The 23,059-nt window shown below is 47.2% G+C and overlaps 1 protein-coding gene across 4 annotated transcripts in view; it reads left to right on the forward strand.

Moving 5' to 3' along the window:
- Positions 1–23,059, forward strand: part of LOC147120130 (melanophilin-like) — a 278,087-nt gene that overhangs the window by 92,196 nt on the left and 162,832 nt on the right. For all 4 annotated transcript variants that reach the window (XM_085985695.1, XM_085985693.1, XM_085985694.1 and 1 more), the window contains 2 exons: positions 16,500–16,636; positions 21,445–21,498. In XM_085985695.1, coding sequence (XP_085841821.1) covers positions 16,500–16,636; positions 21,445–21,498 — 191 coding nt within the window. The remainder of the gene's footprint in view (positions 1–16,499; positions 16,637–21,444; positions 21,499–23,059) is intronic.

Genomic DNA, 23,059 nt, shown 5'->3' on the forward strand with positions numbered 1-23,059 from the left:
TGAACCCCCCGCCATCAACATCCTAGGGGTCACCATTGACCAGAAACTTAACTGGACCAGCCACATAAATACTGTGGCTACAAGAGCAGGTCAGAGGCTGGGTATTCTGCAGCAAGTGTCTCACCTCCTGACTCCCCAAAGCCTTTCCACCATCTACAAGGCACAAGTCAGGAGTGTGATGGAATACTCTCCACTTGCCTGGATGAGTGCAGCTCCAACAACACTCGAAAAGCTCGACACCATCCAGGACAAAGCAGTCCGCTTGATTGGCACCCCAGCCACCACCTTAAACATTCACTCCCTCCACCACCGGCGTACCGTGGCTGCAGTGTGTACCATCTGTAAGATGCACTGCAGCAACTCGCCAAGGCTTCTTCGACAGAACCTCCCACACCCGCGACCTCTACCATCTAGAAAGACAAGGGCAGCAGGCACATGGGAACACCACCACCTCCAAGTTCCCCTCCAAGTCACACACAATCCTGACTTGGAAATATATCGCGATTCCTTCCTCGCCACTGGGCCAAAATCCTGGAATGTCCTCCCTAACAACACTGTGGGAGTACCCTCACCACATGGACTGCAGTGGTTCAAGAAGGCAGCTCACCACCACCTTCTCAAGGGCAATTAGTGATGGGCAATAAATGCTGGATTTGCCAGTGACGCCTACATCCCATGAACGAGTAAAAAGAAAATATGCTCCATCTCACCCTTACAAACTAACCAATGCCGCAATCCTCATACTCACATCTCACTGTTTGCACACTCTCCCAGCTATTCAACCATGACAGCCACATCAGCCAAACACAGTGAACCACACTCACTGACACACTTCCCTCTCTCTTGTAGGACAAGGTGGCGCACAATCATCGGCAGCTGCAGCTAACTGGAGAGGGCCAGGCACACCTCCATATCCTGACCCCACTTGAGGAGAGGGTGCACGCCATAATTGGAGTGGCTGTGACAGAGGCCTTGGCCAGCAGCAGCGCTTAAAGCATTGAAGATGATGGTATGCTTATACCTAATCCTCCTTCTCACATCCCATTTCCCCCTCATCCCACAATCTCTTCTGACTTACAAGCTGCAGATGGTGTTAACATGCACCTCTTGCTTTCCCTCCACTACCCTCGCCACAACCTTATCCTTGTGCCTTTCTCATTTCAGAGACCCAAGAAATCCAACCTGGCCAGTCGGTGCAAGAGGAAGAGGGGAGTGATGATGAAGAAACACCGTCACTCGATCTGACAGTCGCAGCCACCAGCTCAGATACTGGCTCTGTGCGGACTTAGGAGGATAAGTTAGAGGTGGGATCTGCACATGGTGAATCACTGGGCACGAGTGGTCTGCAGCCAGGCCAGGGGAATGGATAGTGCAGGTGCCAGCTTCCCTTGAGGGCGAGGTCGCACACAAGTTCTGCTGCAGAGGACTCAGAGGAGGACTTCAACGGGGCGGCCTACAGAAGAAGGCTGATGGGTATGCATAATGAAATGCTTGGTGCATTGGCAGGTCTGCCAGAAAGCCTGAGTGCAATGTCAAGGAGCTTGGAGGAGTCCAGCACCAATCTTGCACAGGGCTTTGCTCAGAACTTGGAGCCCATCCTCTCCAGCATGGAAGGGGTGGGCGGATCCATTAGCGCTCTTGTGGACCCAACCATTATGCAGTGGCTGATGGTCGATGTCTCAGCTTCCATTACAGCACAAGCACAAGCCGCCCAATGTGAGTGCTGCAATGGAAGCTGAGATATTGGCCATCAGACTGCTGTCATCATGGCTGAGGTTTTTTATTTGTTCATGGGATGTGGGCGTCGCTGGCAAGGCCAGCATTTATTGCCTATCCCTAATTGCCCTTGAGAAGCCATGATGTGGAGATGCCGGTGTTGGACTGGGGTGGACAGTGTGACTTCTTACATTTGCCCTTGAGAAGGTGGTGGTGAGCCACCATTTCAGTGGGCAGTTAAGAGTCAGCCACATTGCTGTGGGCCTGGAGTCACTTATAGGCCCGACTGGTTAAGGACGGCAGATTTTCTTCCCTAAAGGACATTAGTGAACCAGATGGGTTTTTATGACAATCCGGTAGTTTCATGGTCACCATTACTAATACTAGCTTTTTTAATCCAGATTTTTTTAATAAACTGAATTTAAATTCCCCAGCTGGTGGGATTTGAACTCACATCTCCAGATCATTCATCCAGGCCTCTGGATTACTAGTCCAGTAACATAACCACGATGCTACCATACCCTTAAACCAGTGTTCAAATTGGCTTGCAGGATTGCACAGCAGTGCAGCAATCTGTCATCCAGCAGATTACTGGATTGCTGAGGCGCTGCCCCGGGGAGTGGCAGTGGCTCTGTGGAGAAGAAACCTGCTGTCCTCTCTCCACTGCCACTCTGCCAGTGCCCTTGCTGTTGCCTGTCAGCCAGCCAGCCCAGACTGCTGCCGCCCATGCCGAGATGGTGCAGTCTGAAGCTGGGTCTACTCGGCCCAGAGCTGCTCATTAAATATATTCATTAAATATATTCAAGAAGGAGTTAGATATATTTCTTAAGGCTAAAGGGATCAAGGGATATGGCGAGAAGGCAGGGACAGGGTACTGAATTTGGATGATCAGCCATGATCGCATTGAATGGCGGAGCAGGCTCGAAGGGCCGAATGGCCTACTCCTGCTCCTATCTTCTATGTTTCTATGCTCGAGGTCATCCTGCAAGGCCATTTGCAGGCTCCCCCACTGAAAGTCAGCAGCCTTCCACCAGCTGCAGCCACTGGGTAGCACTGTGTAGGAGCACTAGGACAGGCAAAGGCACTTTGAAGACAGAGGGGGCGATTTTGCCAGCCCTGGGGAGGTGGGTATGGAGGTGGGACTGCTGGGAAAATGGCAGAATTTGGGGGTGGGTGCCCAACCCACCCCCAACCCACCTCCATGCCATCTTCCCAGGAGGCGGCTAGCCGTCCCGCGCCGGGTCCCGGAGAGAAAAAAAGGGGGAAGGGCACAAAACAAAGGTGTGGATAAAAAATATATGTAAAAATGTAATGGGGGCCGAGGTTATGATCTGAGATTGTTGAACTCGATATTGAGTCCGGAAGGTTTCCCCTTTCTTTCTCTCCCACAATGCAGCTGTCTCTCATTCTGCCAGCGCATTTCACACCCAATCTAGAGCCGTCTTTTGTCTCTCCACTAGTCCTATCTCCATCTCGTCTCATTTTGAATACCTCTTAATGTCTCTTCACTTCTCTCTTGTTCTTTCATCCCCATTTCCCAGCCCCCAAACTGGCCTTTTAATCTGTTTCATTTCCTGTGTTTTTTCAGTCCTGACGAAGGGTTTTGACCCGAAACGTTGACTCTCTTTCTTTCTCCACGGATGTTGCCTGGCCTGCTGAATGTTTCCAGCATTTTCTGCTGTTATTTCCCTTAAGTGTATGTTGTTGACAGCACTGAGCATTCTCACTGCTTGATCACCATCTTGTGGTAGGACGGCAGTATTTGGCTGTTTTTGTGTCAATGAAATAACATGCTGACCTTAATTTCTAAATAATTGCAAGTTTGTGCAAAACTTATATCACTCTGCAATATGTTCATTGTTTATTATTTTAATTGTTTGCAAATGCTTTTCTTGTATCCCGTTTAATTACTGACAATGATCTCTGTCTTTCTTGTACCTCCTAAACTCCAAATACCGTGTCCGACGTGTTCTTTCTCTGCTTCATTTAGTTCTTACAGTCTCCTGATCCAACTCATTCTTTCCTAGGTGTGAAGAACTGTGAACACCCTTGCCACCCTCAGCCTATCCTTTCTCCTACAATCCACTGGTTTCTAAGGCCCAAGCTTGTGGTCACCCAACCACTACTCTTTGATTCGCCTTGTTTTCTCCCCTACCCTTTTCAACATGGTGGTGCCCTGTGTGATGAACACGGGAATCTGTCATGTCTTCTTATATTATAAAATGTGAACATTGTGGCCCTGACCTTTTGCAGGGTTGTCCCAGTTTCCCACTGTACCTGTGGGAGACCAGTGGAACTCCCAGAGATACAATGTAAATGTCTTAAAACATATATTTACGCCATTTCTCCAGGAGTACTGCTGATCTCCCACCAAAGTTACAAGGGGAGATTGGGACATCCTCCGCAGAAGTTCAGGGTCTATATATTTTTTAATGACATTTTAACTAGTCCAATGCTCTGGGTTCCTTTTAACATGGACTTCAGCCAGTGATTCCCCCCAGGGTAGGCTATTGTTTTTGTAGCTTGGGATGTGAAGTCGAGTCATCTGGTTTGTAGCCCAGTTGGCAATTGAACTATAGTTAATAAAATTCTAGATCCTTTGTAGAACAATGGGTGTGTTATTCTGTAAAGCATATCAAGTATCAGAAGATTCAACATCCATCCACGTGTCAGAAGCCAGTAGCTCACACTCTGCCTGCTTGGAAAATATATGTAATTGATTTAAAAACTTGTTTAACTGCTTACGAAGAAAGATCTGGAACTCCTTAAACGAAATTTGCTTAATGAGGGAAATGATCTTTAGTATTCAGCAAGCTGCCCTGAATAGGTAAACACACCTACATGGTAGCCTGAGGGCCTTCAGCTCAGTTGGAAGCCACAGTTCGAGTCAATGTGATGAGAATGGACTCCAAGGCACTTAGAATCTGGTTTTGCTTCATCAAAGCTTGGTTTAATGCATGAACTGTACTTAACAGCTTGTAATGATTTCATAGGTTGATCTCGGTTTAATGTATTGGTGAAATTAATTACTGTATTTCTTCTCATTTGCTAAGTTAGTTTTTGCTTCCGTATAATTTTTTTTTTGCAATAAATGTTTAGTTTAGACTGAAATACATGGTCTGTCAAGGTGGCGTTCTTCTGCCAATATGGTGAGATCAAGAGTACATGATGCCATTCCATACTATTTCCAGTGAATATCCCAAGAGTATAAGGGTTCATTGCTCACCATGCAGCCTGCTATCGCAGATAGTTATCATATAAGGTCAAGTTTTGGTTAATAGGAAGCACGGACTTGCCTATGGAAGCTGTGTTTTATGGAGAGCATGAATAAAGAGCATTGCGAGGTAGCCTGAATTGTAACATCCTACCTTCCATCTACATTTCTCAGTTTAAAAAAAAACTCCACGATGTAAGTATGATCTTATATAATGTGAAACTGCAAAACAAAAATAGCATTACCAAGAGTATTGCATTAATTATATAGCTCATCTGTGGAAGAAGGAGATTTTTTTTTTCATCAAGGGAATCCAATATACTGTGAAGTTCTACAGCCCTGAAGAAGGCACAGAAGTTGGATGCTTTTAAAATAGACTAAGGATGTTGTGTAATAACCAAGAGGGCACTTTACTAATGAAGAACAGCCTGCAGGGTGAGATGGTTGAAATAAGAAAGGCTGTGTGCCAAATGGTTTGAGATTGGTACCCCAAGAAGTTGATGAGTTGGGATAAGACTACTTGGTGGGCTACAGTTGAAATGATCAGAATGTGTATAGGAAGCATAACAAAGGAACTGGCAGAAGAGAAAGAAAAGTGCTAGACATCTGTGGATGACCTGGTTAGTGGTGATAAGGACATCCTACATTATTCTGTGAGGTATTGTATCATCTTTGCATTATTACCTAAAACCAGCAGAACCACCAAAGATTTAAAAAAGGTCTGTGGCGGTACCACTGGTTGTCCCTTACATTGAGACACATAATTCCCTTTAACTTACCTGTTGGGGCCATTGCCCCTTTAAGACGCGCCCTAGCGCGCTGACATCACGTCACGTACGACGTGATGTGCGTGCGCCGGCACAGCCCGGCCTAGCGTCTTCGGCCTCAACGGCCAGCCGACAGGAGCGACGCGATCTTCCGCTCCTGCAGCAAGCACCGGCACAGCCCGGCCTCGCGACTTCGGCCTCAACGGCCAGCCGACAGGAGCGACGTGATCTTCCGCTCCTGCAGCAAGCACCGGCACAGCCCAGCCTCGCGACTTCGGTCTCAACGGCCAGCGACGCAACGACGCGCATCACGAGACGCCCTAAGCACGGGAAACCGGAACAACGTGATGACGTCACAACACAAACGCGATGACGCCATCATGCTCCCCACAGGACTGCGAACTCAGTCCTCGTGGAGTCCCCGCTGGGACAAGACCTACACCACGGTGCTCCTACATTCAGTCATCTTACCTGCTATCTTACCTGCTGTAATTAGTCTGTTCCTGTAAATAAACAACTTGTTAATAGTTCGTCGAAGTCAAACTCTCTTATTTAGTGGTGATCTACACGAACCGCTACATTGGTGACCCAACGACGTGAGTACGGAAGCTCATCAATTCCAACGCTATAATTGGTGAACCCGTATCCGTGAACGATTTTCATGGTAGCAACGCAGCCTGACCCTCGTCTTCCCACAAGATGACCAACGCACAACTGACGAACAACCACGGAACAGCAACCGTCTAACACCGATTCCACCAAAAGCAACCCCGTCTTTGCGAACGTCTTCGCAAAGGAAGCGCAGCTTGGAGGTGAGCCCGTTTTTCACCAACGATCTCAGAGGTAGAGCACGACCAACAGCAACCGTCGTCCACCAGCGCTACAATTGGTGGGTTTGTGAACGTCTTTCACAAACGAAGCACGCTATGGAAGCATCAGCCGTTCTGCTGTCGCTACCGCAATCCAGGGAGCCATGGTCTCCCTCGTGCTTTATGAAGGTAGAAGCCCTGTTCGCCGAGAACATCGATGCGGCACAGACCACGCACGTGCTCACGGTCTCCGTATTCGACTCTTCTATCGCCACACGGATCGTCCGCCTCTACGTCCAAAGCAACAGCAAGTATACATCTCTCCAAGCGCGGGGTACAGCATGTTCGGGCCCACAAGATCGGAGCGCGCCCCGCGGGGATACCACGAGGACTCACCTCCGCAAAACACGAGGACGCACTCCTCGCGCACGAGGACCCATCCCTCGCGAACCACGAGAACCCATCCCTCGTGAACACCGATGACTCCTTCTCCGCCGACGACGCACCAGCCCTTCAGCCTGCTGGTTGTGTTACCTACTACACGATTCGGCGTGAACAAAAGCGTGCCGCCCTCCCGGCTGTTTTCTCCTAAATCTACAACAGGTTCAAGTGTTGCCGCCCTCCAGGCAGAGTTTACCTCGCCCGAAAGCAACAACAACCTGGACCGTTGCTGCCCTTTATCCAGTTTTCCCTTTAGCAAACGCAAACGTCTGCTGAAGCTGCACACATCGAGGACGGGTCCAACGGGCATCCTGCGGCCGCGATCAGCCACGTGAAAATTGCTGGCCTCGCCGATCACTGATCAACGCAGCAACTCTTCACCCTCCGTTGTGTTATCGTCGTAGCACTATGGCATGCACCGTTCCGTGCGTTCCAGCCTCCCGAAGGTTTCGCTCACCTGTCGGCGAGTTCACCGACCTCACCAGTCAAGTCCTCCTGGATCGCCCGTCGGCGTTCCTGCAGATTTCGTCGGAACAAGGACTTGTTTCAACATCAACGGAGACATCGCCCGCATCCGCCCAACCTGCCCGTCACTCTGACAAGGCCTGCTGTTTCGCACGTCTCCACGGTCCTTCGCCTGACGGATACGTTTTATTCGCCATGACGCGCGTAAGGATCCGCTCATGAGCAGCATCTTCATACCTCGCCTGCCAAGTCGAGACAGCACGACTGCCGTGACCACCAGCTCGTCAGACCATCTCATCCTTGGACTTTCGTTAAAGCGAATTCTGGGGGGGCCTATGTGGCGGTACCACTGGTTGTCCCTTACATTGAGACACATAATTCCCTTTAACTTACCTGTTGGGGCCATTGCCCCTTTAAGACACGCCCTAGCGCGCTGACGTCACGTCACGTACGATGTGATGTGCGTGCGCCGGCACAGCCCGGCCTAGCGTCTTCGGCCTCAACGGCCAGCCGACAGGAGCGACGCGATCTTCCGCTCCTGCAGCAAGCACCGGCACAGCCCGGCCTCGCGACTTCGGCCTCAACAGCCAGCCGACAGGAGCGACGTGATCTTCCGCTCCTGCAGCAAGCACCGGCACAGCCCGGCCTCGCGACTTCGGCCTCAACGGCCAGCGACGCAATGACGCGCATCACGAGACGCCCTAAGCGCAGGAAACGCGAACAACGTGATGACGTCACAACACAAACGCGATGACGTCATCACGCTCCCCACAGGACTGCGAACTCAGTCCTCGTGGAGTCCCCGCTGGGACAAGACCTACACCACGGTGCTCCTACAGTCAGTCATCTTACCTGCTATCTTACCTGCTGTAATTAGTCTGTTCCTGTAAATAAACAACTTGTTAATAGTTCGTCAAAGTCAAACTCTCTTATTTAGTGGCAATCTACATGAACCGCTACAGGTCAAAGTATAAAAGGTGGGTGGTGGTTGTTAAATCCGTGAATCTTGATGGGTGGTGTCCTTCAATAAATAGACAGAGACTGCAGAGGAACAATCAACAGGAGTTTACTGGATGAGGGTTACTCTAAACTAACAGTACAGATCCCTACTCAGGGTTTATATACAGGTGTGGTCACTGCCGGTACTACAGTATACAGGAGCTGTCAAAAAGTAATTCTCCCCTTAAAGGTACATACACTACAGTGGTGAATGACCAGCAATGGTTTGGACATCTAAGAAACTCTTGAACTTCACACGTGAATTTTGATTTACTGCCTTGTGATCCACCTCCACCACTAAGGATCTTGTAACATTTGCATATTGAATTATCATTGGCCCACAGGCATCTGTAAGGAATACCTATTATATTCACATGTGATCACATGCTGAGTTGTCATTGGCCCGCAGGCACCTGTAAGGACTGCTATTGTTTTGAAGACCCAGGCGAGGGGTCCTAACTCCATCTTGTCCCCACTGTGCTGTATGATTGAGATTACAGACCTGATGCTTCATAAAAGAGTTTAAACTGTAATACTCCGTTGTCCTGCAATTTATTATCTTTGTACAAAGTGTGCAAAACAAGACATGGGCCCCGATTTTCCCCCAGCCGTCGGGCGGGGTTTCAGGTGGGCGGGGGCTGAAAATCTCGAATTTGGGGGTCCTGACACCATCCCGCCCAAAAACCCGCCCCACGTAAGTTTCAGGGGTGGTGGGTACCCGCCCTGCACTGGGACCCACCGAAACCAGGCGGGAAGGGATTAGTGCCAATTAACTGCCTGTTAACAGGCAGTTTTTAGCCTAATCCCTATTTTGAGGGGTTTCATGTGGGTTTCCCGACGGCTCCAAACCACGCCAGGTTAGAGCAGGCGGGCCGTCGGGTTGAAGGAGTTGGAGGGGTCGCGATGTTGGCGCTCAGGTGAGTGATGGGTGCATGAGTGTAAAGGTAAGTGTGTTTGGTGTGTCTAAAGTGTGTAAAGAACTTTTACTTACCTGTACTTACCTTCACAGCCTTCCTGTAGCCGTCGGGAGCGCATCACTCAGCCGGAACTGAAAGCTGAACGGCTGCGATCTGTCAAAAGTGACAGCCTTCAGCTTTGAGTGCCGGTAAGAGTTCTAACTGAGTCTGTGCAGAATGACTCATGTCAGAACTCAGACTGTCAGTGTTTGACAGCTTCAAACAGCTATAAAACACTGATATTTCATCTGTCAAGAACTCTTGACTGATGAATTTTCAGTCTGTGACGTCACCTATTGCCGGGTGGCCCTTAATTGGCCTGCTGAGCCCGCTGGGCGGGCTCAACAAGGTCAGTCAAGGGAAAATTGCGCAGATTGGCCGGACATCAAAGTAGGCGGGTCAAAAACCCGAAAGGGGAAGTCCTGCCTTCTTCCCGACAGGTTCGGGAAAATCTACCCCATGGTGTCAGAACAGGGATTTGAAATGGACATCGTTGGAGCTCCCTTGCCTCGAATGAATTGGGAATCTTTGAACTTACATAGAGAATGGAGCAAGTTCAAGCAACGCGTGCAGTTGATATTCTCAGGTCCGTTGAAAAGCAAAGGGGAGGAAGAAAGATGCAGCTACCTACTCCTGTGGATCAGAGAAAAAGGGAGAGACATTTTTAACACATGGTCTCTCACCGCGGATGAAGCAAAGGTACTGAAAAGTTATTTTGACCGTTTTGAATCATATGTGATGCCCAAGACAAATACGATATTTGCTAGGTACAAGTTTCAGGAGAAAGTACAAGGAGCTAGTGAGTCGTTTGAACAGTTCGTGACTGAGTTAAAACTACTGGTAAAAGACTGTGTCTTATGCAGATAAAGATGAGATGGTCAGAGACCGCATCGTGTTTGGAATACATTCAGCTAAAGTGAGAGAGAAACTTTTGAACGTTGGGTCCGGGCTAATGCTGGACAAAGCTATGGACATAGCTAGATCGCACGAGATAGCCCAAGCACAGTTGAAAACCATAACCGGCGCCACGAGCAGCTCGAGTGAACAGACAGTGCATGCAGTTAATAGACACACACCAAAGAACACCGCCCAGAGAGCGTGTTTCAGAACAGAAAGAACAGAGAGAGTTCTAAAAATGGGCGACGCAGACATAAAATGCTTCAAAAACTGTGGATACTGTGGAAACAAGATGCATGGAGAAAAGGAGTACTGCCCTGCCAAAGGAAGGCAATGTGGTAAACGGAACCACTTTGCTAAAGTTTGCAGGACTGTTTTCGGAAAAACAGTACACACAGTGAGTGACAACCAAATGCCAGATAGAGAGCCAAATGCAGAGAAACTGTTTATTGATTCTGTGTCACAGAAAAAACAGATTTCAGAGACTGAGCATGCTTTTGCTGATATTGAGATAGGAAAACAGGGCACAGAGCTTAGGTTTAAACTAGACACTGGAGCTCAGGTTAATGTAATTCCTCTGAGTGAGTATCACAGCTTGAAGAATGAGTGTGAGCTACAGCCCACCTCACACAGACTGACCAGCTATGGGGGTGAGCAGCTCAATGTAAAAGGCACATGCGTGATGAAATGCAAGTACAAAGAAAGCGACATGATGTTGGATTTTTACATTGTTGACACTCAAGCACCTCCAATGCTAGGTCTAAAGGCATCTTTAGACATGGACCTCGTCAAGCTAGTGCTATCATTGATAGCACCAGTTGAGAAGCAGACAGTCATGGAGGAGTTTGCTGACGTTTTCAAAGGAATCGGACTATTCCCAGGTGAATGCACCATTCACCTTGACCCAGCAGCAACCCCTGTGGTTTGCCCACCGAGAACGATACTCCTTGCTCTACGTAGTCGCCTGAAGGAGGAGCTGCAGAGCATGGAGAATACAGAAATCATTGTCCGGGAAACAGAACCGACAGAGTGGGTCAACGCGTTAGTAGTGGTTGAGAAACCACGTACAGGCAAGCTCAGAGTCTGTCTCGACCCCAGAGATTTGAACAAGGCTATCAAACACCCTCACTACCCTCTACCAATGCTAGATGACATCACACCCAAGCTAGTGGGAGCACGTTACTTCAGTGTAATGGACGTATGATCAGGATACTGGACTATCAAGCTCACGGAAGAGTCATCTAAGCTAACAACGTTCAACACACCATTTGGACGCTACCGATTTCTGCGTTTACCATTTGGTCTTAGCTCAGGATGAATTCCAGCGGAAGATCGACGAAACCTATGAAGGCCTCGACGGAGTAGTCGCAATCGTAGACGACATCCTCATCTATGGCAGGAATAGAGAGGAACATGACAGGAACCTCCGTGCGATGCTACAAAGATCACGGGAGAAAGGTATCCGGCTCAACCCCGAGAAAAGCATAATCGGATCCACCGAGATCAGTTATTTTAGGCATCGCCTCTCAACTGATGGCATTAAGCTGGATCCAGAGAAAATCTCCGCCATCAAGAAGATGGAGCCGCCGAAGAACCGCGCAGAGCTAGAGACAGTACTAGGCATAGTTAACTACTTAGCCAAGTTTGCCCCGAGCCTCTCCGAAATCAACACACCTATACGTCAGTTGCTCAAACAATCCAATGAGTTCCTGTGGGACAAACAACATGACACAGCATTTCAGAAAATGAAAGTCCTAATCACCAGAGAACCAGGACCAGTTCTTGCCTACTTCGACCCCACCAAAGAGCTCAGACTACAAGTGGACGCGTCAAAGTATGGAGTAGGCGCAGTATTACTGCAAGAAGGAAAGCCCATTGGCTGCGCTTCCAGATCTCTCTCAGACAGTGAAATCAACTATGCTCAAATCGAGAAAGAGCTATATGCAATTCTGTTTGGATGTAAGCGTTTCCACCAGTACGTCTATGGCCAACAAGTCATTGTGGAATCCGACTACAAGCCCCTCGAGTCAATCATGAGGAAACCACTAGCCGCAGCCCCACCAAGGCTACAGAGAATGATCCTTCAGCTACAGAAATACGACTTCACAATCATTCACCGTCCAGGCAAAGATATTCCTGTCGCAAATACGCTCTCCAGAAAGTCTCTTAGCTACCAGGACAGCAGCCTCAGTGAAGGCATGGATGTGCAGGTGCACATGGTGTACAACAGCTTACCTGTGAGTGACTCAAAACTGAAGGAGATCCGAGCAGGAACAGAGAAAGATGCACAACTCACACTGCTGAGCAAAGTCATACATGAAGGATGGCCTGAGGAAAGGAGGAAATGCCCTCAGAGCATATCTGAATTCTGGAACCACAGAGACGAACTGTCACAAATCAACGGAATCATCTTCAAAGGGGAGAAAATCATCATTCCTACCAGTCTCAGAGAAGAGATGTTGACAAAAATTCATGCTGGACATATGGGCATGGAAAAATGCAAACAAAGAGCACGTGACATTATGTTTTGGCCCGGAATGTGCAAACACATTGAGGACATTGTCGGAAAATGTTCCATTTGTCTAGAATGCCGCCCATCAAATGTCAGAGAGCCCATGATACCTCACCGTATCCCAGACAGGCCCTGGCAGGTCGCGGCAACGGATCTGTTCACATGGAACAACGAGGACTACATAGTGACTGTTGATTACTACAGCAGATTTTTTGAACTGGACAAGCTTCACAGCACCACATCTGCAGCTGTGATCCACAAGCTAAAGGCAGCCTTTGCCAGGCATGGCATTGTAGAGACTTTAGTCTCAGACAATGGCCCCCAATACAAATCAAAAGAGTCTGAGTCGTTTGCCAAGGCATGGGATTTCACACATGTCACATCAAGCCCACATTACCCTCAAAGTAATGGCCTTGCTGAAAAAACTGTCCAGATTACAAAAACACTCATGGACAAAGCCAAAGCGGAAAAAGAGACCCCTACATCAGTCTCCTTGAGTACCGCAACACTCCCGTTGACAACTTCAAGTCACCAGCACAGCTGTTGAGCCGTAGAGCCAGAGCCAGAGGTTGTCAGCTGCAAGCAAGTGCATGCAAAACCTGTACAGAGACAGCAACACCAAAAGCGATACAATGACAGGTCAGCTAGACTACTGCCGCCGCTGCACAATGGAGAATCCGTCAGAATCCAGGAGCATGACTGCTGGAAGCCAGCCGTCGGCATCCAGCCAGCTGACACTGAGCGATCGTATCACGTCCGCACCCCAGAAGGACAGGTGTACCGCCACAATCGCAGGCACCTCCTGAACACCAAGGAACAACACCGTCATTCCGATGAGAGGATCAGTTCCACAGAGTGTGATGAACAGAGCAATACACAAAACACATCATACTTACCTGAACCTAAACCTGAACCTGATTTGTTGACCAATTCAGGAGCATGCTCAGTTCCATACCACACAAGGTCGGGATGAGAGGTCAAGCCTAGAGTTATCCTTGACTTGTGAACTGTCAAAGAGTGTAGGCGGATCGCTGCCCTAAAAAAAAAACTGTACATCGTTATTGAAATGTTGAGATGTTTTCAGCGCTAGTTAAATGCTGAGTTTACTTATATGTTTATGCTACTGAGAACATTAGGTAGAAGAAAGGTTTAAAAGTAATGCATAACATTTTTCTTTTAAAAGAAAGGGGATGTAATATTTGCATATTGAATTATCATTGGCCCGCAGGCATCTGTAAGGAATACCTATTATATTCACATGTGATCACATGCTGAGTTGTCATTGGCCCACAGGCATCTGTAAGGACTGCTATTGTTTTGAAGACCCAGGCGAGGGGTCCTAACTCCATCTTGTCCCCACTGTGCTGTATGATTGAGATCACAGACCTGATGTTTCATAAAAGAGTTTAAACTGTAATACTCCGTTGTCCTGCAATTTATTATCTTTGTACAAAGTGTGCAAAACAAGACAGATCTCCTCTATAATATACACAGCATGATGATCTCCCAGTAATTTATTCTAGGTTAAAAGAAAGGCTTGTATTTATATAAGAACCTTAACACATCTCTCACAGAAATCTCAAAGTACTTAACATAGATGAATGACTTTGAAGTTCAGTGAATTATATGTGGGCGAACACAACAGTCATTTTGTGCACAACGAGATCCACAACCAGTAGTGAGATCCCACAACCAGTAGTGAGATACATGAGCAGTTAATCTGGTTTTAAAGGTGTTGGTTCAGGGAACAATAGTAGGCAGGACATTGAGAGATTTCACTGCTGCCCTTCAAAAAGTGCCATAGAATTTTTAACCATACAACCAGGCAGATGGGACTTGGTTTTATATCTTATCTGAAGGATGGCACTTCCGATAATACGGTACTGCACCGCAAGGTAAGCCTACATTTTGTGCTCAATTCCTGGCATGGTGCTTAAACCTACAACCTTCTGAACCAGAAGTAACAGTGGAACCGACTAGCCAAACTGACGCACAATTCCTGTAATCTTGTCCTGATGGTGTCATAAAAATGTTATCTGAAAAATATCTTGCCTCAGGATTTGGATGACCGTAAATCTCTGAAACCAAATGGATGTTTTATTTAGTGCTCTTTGACCTGAAGTATGTTAGTGGTGGGGCAGCCAGTGATAGCATCAGTCAGGTATATTTTGAGTCACTGGATAGCAATCAGGGACAGGAATCCTGGCTAATCAAATCCAAAGTTTCTAATTTTATAGTACTGATGAACACTGAGCATCAAGCTCCAAATTCATTCATTGAGACAAATCAAGAAGCAATGCGATGTGGTTGGATTTTAAAAGCCTGTTGACTGCGGGAGGAAGGGAAGATCTGAAGGAGTAAGAAATTCCAGAGGGGAAAAAATTGGATTAAGAGCTGAGAAGCCAAATGGTTTTTTAATATTCATTCCTGGGATGTGGGCATCGCTGACAAGGCCAGCATTTATTGCCCATCCCTAACTGCCCTTGAGAAGGTGGTGGTGAGCTGCCTTCTTGAACCGCTGCAGTCCGCGTGGTGAAGGTACTCCCACAGTGCTGTTAGGAAGGGAGCTCCAGGATTTTGACCCAGCGACGATGAAGGAACGACAATATATTTCCAAGTCAGTATGGTGTGTAACTTGGAGGGAAACTTGCAGGTGGTGGTGTTCCCATGCACCTGCTGCCCTTGTCCTTCTAGGTGGTAGAGGTCGCGGGTTTGGGAGGTGCTGCCGAAGAAGCCTTGGCAAGTTGCTGCAGTGCATCTTGCAGATGGTACACACTGCAGCCACGGTACGCTGGTGGTGGAGAGAGTGAATATTTAAGGTGGTGGATGGGATGCCAATCAAGCGGTTTGCTCTGGATGGTGTTGAGCTTCTTGAGTGTTGTTAGAGCTGCACTCATCCAGGCATGTGGAGAGTATTCCATCACACTCCTGGACTTGTGCCTTGTAGATGGTGGAAAGACTTTGGGGGAGTCAGGAGGTGAGACACTCGCTGCAAAATACCACCTCTGACCTGCTTTTGTAGCCACAGTATTTATGTGGCTGGTCCAGTTAAGTTTCTGGTCAATGGTGATCCCCCAGGATGTTGATGGTGGGGGATTCGGCAATGGTAATGCTGTTGAATGTCAATGGGTGGTGATTAGACTCTCGCTGGTTGGAGATAGTCATTGCCTGGCACTTGTGTGGCGTGAACGTTACCTGCCACTTATCAGCCCAAGCCTGAATGTCATTCAGGTCTTGCTGCATGCGGGCATGGACTGCTTCATTATCTGGGGAGTTGCGAATGGAACTGAACACTGTGCAATCATCAGCGAACATCCCCATTTCTGACCTTATGATGGAGGGAAGGTCATTGATGAAACAGCTGAAGATGGTTGGGCCTCGGACACTGCCCTGAGGAACTCCTGCAGCGATGTCCTGGGGCTGAGATAATTGACGTCCAACAACCACAACCATCTTCCTTTGTGCTAGGTATGACTCCAGCCAGGGAGGGGGAGAGAAAGGTTAAGATAAAGTGCAAGAGAGTGAATTTAAGGAAGAGACAGAAGAAGTAAATATGGCAAAAGAAGGAACTTTAAAAAAAAATCTGGCACTTACTTTATGTAGGGACTTAGTATCAGTGAGAGATGGCAGTGGTAGTGCCCCATCTGAGTAACTCCACTGTAAAACTGGATTTCTGCCAAATCGTAGACTTCTGGTTCCAACTCCATGCCTCTGTTTTTTCAGGATTGTGAAGACTGGGTCACTGGACTGGTTTTACAACCATGTGAGGTCTCGTTTCAAAAGCTTTGGAAGTGCAAAGGTGATGCACTCTTTACACAAAAGACTTCAGCCTGAAGAAAAACACTCCCTACGACATTTAGGTACACTACTCATTCTTTCTAGCTGTGATTGTCACTAACCTTTTGTCCACGGTTACACTCCCAAGTGCTCGAGAATATGGATCTAATTTTTTATTGAGAGAACTAGGTGAATGGCTAATGCCCTAGAGTACTAAACACTCAAGGTTAAATAGAATAGTAAAGAAGATAAGAAATGAAGTAATAGTGATTATGTGATGCAAAGCGTGAAGTTGAAGGACTCATAAGATTTCAACAATTCATTTATTTGCTGATTTATTTGAAATACTTTGAAGTATTATGAAGTAAAGCATTATATTGTGATGATAGCAAAATACTGCGGATGCTGGAAATCCGAAATAACAACAGAAAATGCTGGAAAAACTCAGCAGGCCAGGCAACATCCGCGGAGAGAGAAATAGAGTCAACGTTTCAGGTCAAAACCGTTCGTCAGGACTGAAAAAACACAGGAAATGAAACAGATTAAAAGGCCAGTTTGGGGGTTGGGAAATGGGGATGAAAGAACAAAAGAGAAGTGAAGAGACATTAAGAGGTATTCAAAACGAGACGAGATGGTGATAGGACTAGTGGAGAGACAAAAGACGGCTCTAGATTAGGTGTGAAATGCGTTGGCAGAATGAGAGACAGCTGCCATGTGGGAGAGAAAAAAGGGGGAAGGGCCAAAACAAAGGTGTGGATAAAAATATATGTAAAAATGTAATAGGGGCCGAGGTTATGATCTGAAATTGTTGAACTCGATATTGAGTCCGGAAGGCTGTAAAGTGCATTATATTGTGATTATCATCAGTCTTCCTTTTGCATCTGTGTAATTAAAAATTGTGTAACTAAAATTGATTACCAGCTTTAGCCTGAATGATATTATTTTCTACCTTTTTGGAAAGGACAGGAGTGCATGGAGGTTAGCCTGCTCACTCTCTGGTGTGAAACAAAACAGTAATTGGCTCATTGTTAATCCTGTGGCATGCCACTTCAACTCGTAATGCATATAAGGATGCACGCTTCTGATCATAGGAGATGTGGGACTGCCCTATGAAAACTGCATTTTGCTGCAAACATGGATTAAAGAAGTTGGGAGAGGGCCTGAATTGTATGAAGGGGGTTCCACAGTTTTGAGGTTGTGAGAAAGAAAGTTGTGGGAGGCAACATAGGAAGGAGGAGCAGTATTTTTAAGGAAGTTCAGATGACAATGACTACATAGTGCTATCAATATAGACAGGCAAGGGGTTGCAACCACAATTCTCCACACGGTGAGCACTCAAATTCAAACATTTCATCCTGGACACAGGTGCTCCCCTAGTTGGTGTGTGTTAAAGTATAGTTACTATTTTTTTGGCCAAAACACTCAGCCATTCGTTTGCCACCTACAGACTCAACTATTCCAATGCTCTCCTGGAAGGCCTTCCATCCTCCACCCTCCATAAACCTCAACTCATCCAAAACTCTGGTGCCCATATTCTAACCCCCACAAGTCCCGCTCACTCATCACCCATTTGTTCGCTGACCTACATTGGGTCCCAGTCCCCCAACATCTCGAATTTAAATTTTCATCACCGTGTTCAAATCCCATTTCTACAATTTCCTCCAGCCCTACACCACTCCGAGAACTCTGCATTCCTCCAGCTCTCTAATCTTGTGCATCCCCCACTTCCTTTTGCCCACCATTGGCGAAGGCGCCTTCAGCTGTCTAGCTCCTAAACTCTGGCATTCCCTCCCTAAACCTCTCCGCTTCTCTAGCTCTCCCTTCTTTAAGACCCTCCTGAAAACCTATGTCTTTGACCAAGCTGTTTGTTATCCATCCTAATAGCTCCTTCTTTGGCTCAATATCAAATTTGGTCTGATTACACTTCTGTGAAGCACCTTGGGATGTTTTTCTATGTCAAAGGTGCGATATAAATGCAAGTTATTGTTTTCTGGTTCGAATTTTTTTTTTGTTTAAATGCTTTTTAAATGCAACCCGCATTTGTGCATCAGGTTGATTCACATGATACTTTGTACACATATGTCTTGCACTTGCTTGAGTGGTATTGTATGAGGAGATGTTGGAGTGAGGCATCAGCTCCGACTCTGGGGAAGTCTGATGGATGGGAGGGCACATTGAGAGGTTTAGGGAGTGAACTTCAGAGCTTAGCGCCTTGGCAGCCGAAGGCATAGCCGCCATTGGTGGAGCAAAGAAAATCGGGGATGCTCAAGAGGCCAGAATTGGAGGAGTGTGGATATCTCGGAGGTTGTAGGGCTGGAAGAGGTTACAGAGATAGGGAGGGGCGAGGCCATGGAGGAATTAGAAAACCAGGATGAGAATTTTAAAATTGAGACGGTGCTTAACCAGAAGCCATTGTAGGTCAATGAACACAGGGGCGATGGGTGAATGGGACTTGGTGCGAGTTACAATATGGGCAGTAGAGTTTTGGATGAGCTTAACTTTATGGAAGGTAGAAGATGGGAGGCCGGGCTAAAGTGCATTGGAATAGCCAAGTCTGAGGCAGGGGCAGAGTCAGGCGATGTTACGGAGGTGGAAATAGGTGGTATTAGTAATGGCGCGGATATGTGGTCAGAAGCTCATCTCATGATAAATTATGACACCAAGGTTGCGAACAGTCTGGTTCAGCCTCAGACAGTGGCCAGGGAGAGAGATGAAGTCGGTGGCTAGGGAACGGAGTTTGTGACGAGAACCAAAGACAATTTCTTTGGCCTTCCCAATATTTTGGTGGAGGAAGTTTCTGCACATCTAGTATTAGATGTCGGACAAGCAGTCTGACAATTTAGAGACAGTGGAGGGGTCGAGAGAGGTGGTGGTGAAGTAGAGCTGGGTGTCGTCAGCGTACATGTGGAACCTAACATTGTGCTTTTGGATGATGTCGCCGAGGGGCAGCATGTAGATGAGAAATAGGAGGGGGCCAAGGAGAGACTCTTGGGGGGACACCAGAGGTAATGTTTCAGGAGCAGGAAGAGAAGCCATTGCAGGTGATTCTCTGGCTATGACTGGATACATTAGAATGGAACCAGGCGAGTGCAGTCCCTGGACAATGGAGGAGAGACGTTGGAGGAGGATGGTGTGCTCAACCATGTCAAAGGCTGCAGACAGGATAAGGAGGAGGAGGGATAGATTACCACGGTCACAGTCACATAAGATGTCATTTGTGAATTTGATAAGAGCTGTTTCGGTACTGTGGCGGGACGGAAACCTGATTGGTGGAATTCAAACATGGAGTTCCAGGAAAGATGGACATGGATTTGGGAGGCGACAACGCGTTCAAGGACTTTGGAGAGGAAAGGGAGGTTGGAGATGGGCGATTGATTACAAGGACAGAGGGGTCAAGAGATGGTTTTTGAAGGAGAGAGGTGATGATGGCAGATTTGAAGTGGAGGGGCACTGTAACTGAAGAGAGAGAACCGTTACCAAATCAGCTAACATAAGGGCCAGGAATGGAAGTTGATTGGTCAGCAGTTTAGTGGGAATAGGGTCAAGGGAGCAGGAGGTGGCTCTCATGGACTAGATGAGCTCGGAGAGGGGATAAGGGGAGATAGGAGAGAAACTAGAAAAAGATGCAAATTCATAGCTAGGGCAGGGAGGAACCTTAGAGGAAGTTTAGCCCAGTGGGCTAGGGGAAGGGAGGGAAGTGGCAGAGGCAGCTGAATGGATGGTCTCAATCTTAGTGACAAAGAAGTCTATGAGCTCCTCACACTTGTTGTTGGAGGTGAGGGTGGAGGAGACAGGGGAGAGGGGTTTAAGAAGACATTTTGCTGTAGAGAAATGAAGCCGCGGCGGGGGGCAGCAGGTGGGGGGAGTTGTTACCTTTGCATTCCAGAATGATGCTGGAATAGTGGGCAGTTTCGGCAGACGAGCAGGACCCGACAGAGTTTTCTGTGGTCCAGCTAGATCTGGCGATGAATGGCTAAACCAGTTATCTGCCATATACGTTCAAGTCTACGTCCCTTGGACTTAAGGGAGCGGAGATGAGGGCCGTACTGGGGGAGCGACCAGGGTGAGAGGGAGTAATGCTTTTAATGGAGACTAGAGCATCAAAGGTGGAGGTGAGGATGTTGTTCAGCAGTTTGGTAGCTGCAGAAATGTTGTGGTGAATGGAGAATCAAATGCTGGACAGTTGGGATTTTGAAAATGCAGTTGTAAGTGAATTGGGAGAGAGTCTCGAGCAAAATGCCATGAAAGCATGGCGCTTGATCCGGGTGATTGAGAGATCGGTCATGGTCTTCGTAGCTTCTCAAGTTGCTGTTTAAATTGGATGGATGTCAGGGCACAATCAACAGAAAGGAAGGAGTGTGCTGACTTTGAGTTGGCCTTCTACATTTTGTAGCACGTGGAGGTTGGATTGTTTACTTCCATACCCCTCCTCATTCCTTCTGCATTATCCAGCGGCTGAGATCTTGTTCCTAGATCTCTTTCAGGCTTTCGATGCTACTGGGCACTGGCATGGTGAGCATGTAACAAAGGGTAGAGGAAGATCTGCTGAAGCTTCCGAGATTCTAGAGGCAAAGTTCCAGGGTGGAGTTTCCGAAGTGTCACTGGGTTATGATGGGAACAGAATAGGTTGGACGATCTAAGGTGGAATTTGTCAGCCAGCTATTGCAAGGTTATGATGTGCCCCTAATGGAGAAACTGGTCTAATTCCCTTCTCATGGCAGATTCTATGCCCTGTTTTTTCTTTCCCATGGGTATCTTCAGTGATTTGCATGCCTTCTTCCAGGCTATTTTGTTACTGCTATTATGTGATGCATTCAAGTCTCTGTTATATTGAGGAATAACATAAATCCAGTTTATACTTTATTCTTAATACATTTATTACCTCTTGTAGACTCACACTATGAACAAGGTGGATTTGACAATGCATCAGACAGTTATTTGCATGGTGAGTAAACAACAGAATACTTTATTTGTTTTCCATTTTACAGTAACTCTATTGACACCACTTTCTAGTTCCCAGGTTTATTCAGTGATACTAATAATACAGCCCCTGACTATTTGCCACCTGTGGCCCTCAGCCGACTTGCTGATCCATCTGCCATTTGAAATGAAAAATACACAGTACAGAGTGGGTAATTGCTGGAGTAGTCCCACTTGTCACCCGGCTCCTGAGTGTGGCTTTCGAGCGAGGCACTGATTGGGATCCTGGCCCGCGGCAGAGTTAGTGAATAACATTGGGTTAAATACACACTTGTGGAGAATCTTAAATGTCTGTGGCAGCTAGATACAGTATCACTTTGTGCTGGAGATATATGAGACTTTTCTGAAGTAGAAATGAAGTGAGCTGATATTTTTGTACGAGGTTCCTCCTCATCTCTTGTGTCCACACAGTCTGAGGGGGCGTAACCATCAAGGAAATGTGTCTGATCAACCTCTCTGCTTGGAAGGTGGAAGAGCCAAAGAGCCATATTCATTTTCATCACAGAAACACCACGAGACTGATTTAATGGCCCATTTGGTAATTAGCCATACAGACCAGGGAAGGTCCAATGCCGAGTCCACGCTAATTTAGCTGGACACAAACAGGGCAGCGGTAAGGTGCTGCCTGAATGATTAAGAGATTAAAACAAACTTGTCAAGCTTCCCACTCCTGATTGTCATACTGTAATGCTTACTGGAAGATGTGCGTGAGGACAGGATCGGGGTCAGCAGCGAAGACTCATGCGGTGGAATAGCCCACCAGCAGCGAAGACTCCCATGGTGGAATAGCCCACCAGCATTCCTGGTCAAGGCTCACACATTGATGACCATTTGAGTGATGTACCCGGGAGTGGCTGCCACCTGTGAAACTGTACTCTGCCATGAGTCAATAACTTCGGGAGAAAATTGGGGGAGACTGCTTTCCCAAAAATGTCTCTTCCTTTGAAGGGGATTGAGTGATATGGTATGCTAGCACACAGTTATCAATCACCGCTGGATCTTATCTTCGTTGTAAAGATTCTAAGTGAAGTAAATTGTGGGCAGTCTTGACCTAGTTCTTGTGGATTTGGGAGTATGGCAAAAACTGCCCACAGGACACAAGAATGGCTGGTGTGAGAAATTAAACATCACACTGGTCTAGTAAGGAGTGGTCATGGGCGGAGTGCTCTGTTTTATGGCCGAAACTAAAAGAGCAGTTACAATTGAGTAACAAGGTGCATTCTGCATCTAAACCTGGCAGTACCTGACATCGAAGTGCTGGATGCTGATGATGGATGGGAGAAGTGCTGAATTCATTAGCACCAATAACCATCACCTTGATAGATTCAAAAAGTAAATATTACCCTCCTTTTCCAAATATTTCATAACTGTAAGAAAATAGTCCAGAGCAAGTAAAATCCGAGCCCATTGCACGCAGAGTCCATGTGTTCTATCATGGACTTTCTCCAGCAGGACAGAAAAAAGAAAACTTGATGGATACTTTTTATTCAGCAAACTAACTCTTTCTGTGAGTTAAATAAGACCAG

Source organism: Somniosus microcephalus, chromosome 4 (genome assembly GCF_052327205.1).
Source record: "Somniosus microcephalus isolate GS21.2 chromosome 4, FLI_Smic_1.0, whole genome shotgun sequence".
In the NCBI taxonomy this organism is placed as follows: Eukaryota; Metazoa; Chordata; class Chondrichthyes; order Squaliformes; family Somniosidae; genus Somniosus; species Somniosus microcephalus.